Here is a 6,849-nt window from a genome sequence, read left to right as displayed (position 1 = left end):
AGTGGAAAATACATTTTTGGATAATGAATTGTATTTAAATTAAAGAGTTTAATAAAATTTTAATATTTTCGTAAATACGTGTGTAAATCATATTTACAATTTCCAGAAACAACATATTTACTCGTAAGTATCGTATATTTTCTAATTTAGAACTAAAAAAATAAAAACTCAGAAAGAAAAGAAAAAAAAATTTTTTGTAAAAATTTTTTTTTTAAATTTTAATACTAAATGTAGATAATTTAAAAAAAAATATTAATTATTGTATTGTATACAAAAACACTTACAATATACTGCAAATTCAAATTCCAGTTAAAAATTCCGTTATTTTAAGTTTTAATAGTTTTGGCCAAGAAAAGTGATGTTTCCGACCATAGTGCAATATAAAGCGGTTCTTGATGATAAGACCTTTTGGTCTTCTGCAAGTTTCCCGCGTTCTTCTTACAGTAGGTATTACAGAAGTTTGTTTATTATTTATGTTTGTGATTTTTTATATTTATATGTATATTCAATCTTAACGAATCTTTATTATGTAATCACAAAAATGTATACTATGGAATAAAAATAAATTAAATATATATATAAAAAAAATATATATACACTACAATGATAAGTTCTAATAGAAAATAATTAAAACGCCACACCGCAAACGTAAAAAGCTTTATAAAATAAAACTTTATTAAAACCCTAATCTATAATATAAAAAGTAAATTATAAAGTTTTTTCTTACAAAAACTTACCATAATCAATAAACTATATAATATATATATATTTTTGCATTTAACTAAAATAAACCTAAAATTTATGTTCAGGTATACAGTAAACTCCCGGTTATTGGAACTGGTACTTATTTGAATTTCCCGCTTATTCGAAGAAATTTTAATTCCCCGCGAATTTTCCTTAACAAACCCATGCAAATACCCATCAGTTATTCGAACACGTAGTTATTCGAAATTTCGGTTATTCGAAACAATTTTTTACTCCCCTCGACGAAAACCCTGTCAGCCATTCGAAGCTTTTCTTTGTTTGATGATACCATTCCATTGCATTTCAAAACGTAACGTTACTAAGCGTTATCAAAATATTATAAACGAAATAAAGTTATTAAATATAATTAAAAATCGAAGACATTGCAAAGTAGTGCGTTAGAAGTTTCAACATGACATCTAAACAAAAGAAAACAGTTTTGACAATCAAAGAAAAATATCCTGCTCTTAAAGATTTAGAAAAAGGACTAACAAAAAAAAAATGTTGCAAAATAGTTCAGTGTTCCTCAAAACACTTTAACTTACTGGATTACGCATAATTAGCAAGTATTAGACAGGTTTGGTTTATTTTATCAACAGCCACCGACTAAAACCTTTCATCTAAAAGGTGAACGATGTGCAGGAGGAAAATTAAGCAAAGTTCGTTTAACAGGCTTAGCAGCAGGAAATGGGGTTGGTGAAAAGCTGCCTATGTTTATAATCGGAAAAGCAGAAAAACCACAATGTTTCAAAGGTGTCAAAAGCCTACCTTGTCACTACAAGTATCAAAATAATTTCTGGATGGACTCTAAAATCTTTACTGATTATGTAAGGAGACTTGACGCAAAGTTTAATGCTGAGGGTAGAAAGGGTAGGGTTGCACTAATCACAGATAACTGCCCAGCTCATCCTAATGTTGAAAATTTCAAAGCAATTGAATTAGTATTTTTACCACCAAACACAACCTCCAAAACGCAACCAATGGACCAGGAGTTATAAGGGCATTGAAGACTTTTTATTGCACAAATGTTGTGAGGCGTCAGATAAAATACGTCGATGCTGGTAAAACGACCCCAAATATCAACATTCTTGACGCTATGAGCATGGTGGTCAAGTCATTGGATGCTGTATCGACTAACACTGTAATAAATTGTTTTAGAAAGGCAGGCATCTCAAAGTAAATTCCGGTTGCAAGTATAAATGGTGAAGAAGATCCTTTTGAATTGCTTAAAGAAAACGTCAAAGAGCTTAGATCACGTGGCTTAGTAGAGAAAGATTTTGCTGTTGAAGATTACCTAAACATAGATTTAGATATTTGTACAAGCGAAGCAATCGCTATCACAGATCGAGAAATTCTGGATTCCATTTTAATCAACGATTGTACTGAGGTAGATGAGGAGATAGACGAAGATTCGAACGATTTGCCTCCCGTAAAGCCAAAATTATCAGAGGTTACACGTGCAATAGAGTTAATTGAATGTTGGTCTCTTTTTGAAAATAACGGCGTCGAAATCCGCCAATCGCTAAACTTAGTATCAAAGATGTTTGATAAACATTCTTTAGAGGCAAAAAAGCAATCAAAAATGGGCGATTTTTTCAAAAAATTGTGGATTTCTTTATTTTGGATTGTTTTTTTTAGAAGGTAAAAACTTAAACGGCATCTTATTCCAAAGTTTTTCTTCTTTTTTACTTTCTACTACTGTTAAAATTTAATAGCAACTTGAAGTTGGTCACTTTAAAGAAGATTTTCAGTTATTCGAACTTTCGGTTATTCGAAGTAAATTCTTGTTCCCCTTAGAGGTTTGAATACCCGAGAGTTTACTGTATTTTAGTTTTAAATAAAGTTTATCTTTTGTCAGGTGTCAGATATATGACCTGGAGAATGTTTTTGATCTAATGCGAGAAGAATAGCGCAGTTTTCTACCAAGTATAATTGGTTTATCACGCTCATTAGCACAAAAGGAAAAAGTAAAAGATTTTGCAATTCATCTTAGAATTAAAAAAATGTCAATTTGTAATAGTAAAATAGTTTACTGTAGTATTTAGAATAAAAAAGATTTAGAAAGTTAAAATATTTTAATTAATAGCCAATTGTTCATCGTGTTGAAATTTTGAGACTGAATTATTAAATCGATATATTTTCCTGCCATTTTCTAATCTTATTACAGTAGTTAGTTTTAGAATGAAAAAACTGCAGACAATTGATAATTTAAATGCTTATCTAAGATAATTGTAGGTAATTGGTAATTTAAATGCTTATCTAAGATAATTGTAGACAATTGATAATTTAGATGCTTATCTAAGATAATTGTAGACAGTTGATAATTTAATTGCTTATTTAAGATAATTGTAGATAATTTATATCATACAATTATCTAAGATTATCTAAATGCTTATCTAAGATAATTGTAGACAGTTGATAATTTAAATGCTTATCTAAGATAATTGTAGACAATTGATAATTTAAATGCATATCTAAGATAATTGTAGATAATTTAGATGATACAATTATCTAAGATAATCTAAATGCTTATCTAAGATAATTGTAGACAGTTGATAATCTAAACGCTTATCTAAGATAATTGTAGACAATTGATAATTTAGATGCTTATCTAAGATAATTAGTGACAGTTGATAATTTAAATGCTTATCTAAGATAATAATTCATTTGTAGATTATAATTTATTGGATTTATAGAATAATACATCAGATTGAATATTTTGAAAACTTATCACTTCTTCATCTTAGCGTAAGAAGCGCTAAACCAATTTTTAAAAACTTTAAAGTAATCTTAATCAATTTTATTTTAATTAGTCAACTGATGACGCCTTTACCAATAGTTGTTGGTTAGACAGGCAAGAATATGAAGAGGGAATTCAAAGAAAGTCTCTGAAAAGAGTGTTGTTATATACGTCAAAATTGTTTTGCGATGTAAAATAAAAATCAACCTGTGCATATCTTAATGCAATGGAGAACTTGATTCAATTGAATTAATTGATAACAAGACGAAAAATAAATTAGTAACATATTCTTATAAACCGCCATACATGTCTACAGAAGAATTCTCAAATCATCTCCATAATATTATTAATAAAAGTTAAGAAGAGCTTATATGATTGGTTAACGTTTAAATAAGTTGGTTTTGATTTTTTGATTCTCTTATATTAAGGCGCTAAGTTAAGAGAATGGCATAGAATTTTAAAGAATTTAAAATGATTTATTTCAAAATATGTGATATTTTTAATAAACAGACCAAAACGAATGAAAAAAGGTCAGTAAAAACATCAGACAATACAGTAACTCTCAATTTGAATGTGACATTATGTTATATGACATATGAGTATGACATTATGTTAATTTGAATCGAATCACATACTAATTTTTATATCAACAAATATAATATATAAATTTACGTCATAATAAACAAATAAGCAATTGTAATAAATCAGCTAACACGTCATAATAAATAAACATTGACAAAACCTCAAAGTTACGTTTTACTGAACGCCTCATATCAACTAACAATCAAATTGTTATTTTAAACGAAATAGGAAAAATAGATTGGTAAAATAAAATATCGGTTTACGGTGCAAAATCTATGTTTAACAATTTACGTAACAGTTTTCTAAACTTGTATGAAAAACATTTTCCAGAGAAATCAATAACTATAAAAATAAAAAACAAACTCACTTACTCAAATAAAAAACTCACTTAGACTTTAAAAGTCTAAAAAAAACTTCAAGATAAAAACCGCGTCTGTACAATAGATATCTAAAACATAAATGCATAAAAATCAGAGCGGAGTATGGTGAGGGTTAGGCAGTTAAAAAGAATTTTTGCTTTTAACTTATTCTTTAGATATAAAGCTAAACAAGGGCTCTCATTTCAAAATTAGAATGAGATGGAGAAGTTGGAAATGAAAAAGAGTGCAATGATACAACCAAAGTTATTTTTGAAAACTTTAAAAGCTTTGAAAAGTGTTGCTGTCTTCTCTTTGAGGAGATGAGTTAAGTAAAGCCTTATTTCTAGAGGAGAACAACTCATTGGATATAGTGTGAACAACCCCACTAAAATTACAAAAACATTATTAGTATTTTTAATTAAGTCTATACTTTTAATTAAGTCTATTTTTATAATTGTATCACAACAAATTGTAAACCCGCTTTTTTCAGCCATTTAATTATACACATACTAGACAAAAAATTGATGCAGGAGAGAGTTATTGCGTATTTTTTCAGATAACCTTGCAACAAATTGAAGTGTTAACCAAAGTGTTTCTCGTCAGCAACAGTTGTTCTTGGTCTTATAGAAAAAGAAAAAACATGTATTATGTTACTCTACTCAATTCAGTTGTTTAAAAACATAATTGGTTTATAGAAAAAAAAATACAAGCATTTTTTTTTTAAATCAATAATCAAGCTCTCCTTCTGGCCATTGGTCTCACATTTTCAATTGTATAACACACAAAAATTGTATGTTGCCAAAACTACAAAGCATTTACACAAGTAAGTGCACCCTAGTTCAATTAATAGACAGAATGTTGCAATCATAGTTGCTATATTTAATGAGAAAACAGTTGCAGCGTTAAGGTTGGTAAATTTTAAGAATACTGCCTGCTTTTTGGCTCCAATTGTTTCATTATGAAAAATGTTATATGTAAAGATAAAAAGCTGTCATGTTTTACTTTATGATACCAATGGGTCTCCTTTTCAGACACTCAGTGACCTTAGATTTATAAAAATTTTAGCCTTTGATGATGCCAATCCTTCCTCTTTGATATCTCTTCTAAAATATCAAAGGGGAAGGAATTTAAGCATCAAAATACTTTTACACCAGAAACAAAACTTGCTTTAGTCAACACACCACAAGTAATGGTAGATATAATAAAAAGTTGCATTCATAAGATCACTAATATATTATTCCTGGTATCTTTCTAACAGGTTGTCTTAAAGGTCAACGTTTCTTGAAGGTCAAGTTTACCTGTGGTCTCTTCAGGTACATAAAAAATTTACCTGTGGTCTCTTCAGGTAAACTTTTTATGTTACATATAGTTAAGAAAATGTTTTTACATTCCAAAACCTAGGAAATTAACATTTCTCTTCAATAATATGCATATTAATGAAATGAAATATTTATTTTCTAGGTTTATAATATTTATTTAATATAATATTTTTAATTTATTTTAACTGTATTTCATTGAAAAGTTAGAGAGTTAAATTTTTAAAGGAGTTGACCAGCTTGACAGTAATTTTTATTTGACAACTTTTGTTTCAACTCTTTTATCTGATAGGTTCAACAAAAATTTTTTAGTCTCGTTATTATGTAAACTTTGCTTAAGCGTTGTAAGTAAATAGAAAATATTTTATTTTGGCAGAACACTTATCCAACAGTTTACGTCTTCAGCAGTTAAAAATATTCAGCACACTTAAATGAAACTAACTTTATAACATTGTGAATGATAGATAACACTGTATTTACTTAAATTCTTGACATCATTTAGCTTTCGATAATGATTATTAACTAAACTTTTTTTGTAAATATGTCTTTCGCTTTACACAATAAAATAGTTGCAGCAAGACCTTTTTCAAAGTATCATCTTTCTGACAAATAATGCATCTCAAATCTTTTTTGCTTGAAAATAAATAATATTTAAAACAAAGAACTTGAAACAACAAAGAACTCGAACCAAAAGCTACTGCCATGAATAAATATTCTATTTAACGACTTCCGGTACCAATTTCCTCTAAAATTGCTAATCACACTGTTAATTTAATTTGTGTGTGTATGTGGAACTCATTTAATTAAATGCCAATGCTCAAAGAAATACGTAGGCAAAAAACAAAACTTCAAATTAGGATTCGAACTCAACAATATCTAAAAAGTTTAAACGAGTAGAAAAAATTGAAATTTTAAAAGACATCATTAAAGAGTTTAATATATAGTTAAATAAAAACTTCTATTATGGGTGTAACTCTTTATTTTTTTAGCTAATTTTTATACAATATTTTGAGGCAGTATAGATACCCTCGTTGTTTGAAAATTGTTCGAAGTCACTCCATCAACCGGGGTGACTTCGGACAATTTTCAAAGAAAATATTAAACTGTT

At 28.1% G+C, this 6,849-nt stretch overlaps 1 protein-coding gene across 1 annotated transcript; it reads left to right on the top strand.

Moving 5' to 3' along the window:
• Positions 1-1,156: 1,156 nt before the first annotated feature.
• LOC136081130 (uncharacterized) lies at positions 1,157-2,654 on the top strand. The gene is made up of 4 exons (XM_065798420.1): positions 1,157-1,258; positions 1,344-1,735; positions 1,939-2,385; positions 2,603-2,654. Exons 1-4 carry the CDS (start codon positions 1,157-1,159, stop codon positions 2,652-2,654), a joined length of 993 nt encoding a protein of 330 aa, XP_065654492.1.
• The last annotated feature ends 4,195 nt before the right edge of the window (positions 2,655-6,849 follow it).

The sequence above is a fragment of the Hydra vulgaris genome, chromosome 06, assembly GCF_038396675.1.
Source record: "Hydra vulgaris chromosome 06, alternate assembly HydraT2T_AEP".
Taxonomy (NCBI): domain Eukaryota; kingdom Metazoa; phylum Cnidaria; class Hydrozoa; order Anthoathecata; family Hydridae; genus Hydra; species Hydra vulgaris.
This window is presented reverse-complemented; position numbering and strand designations above follow the sequence as displayed.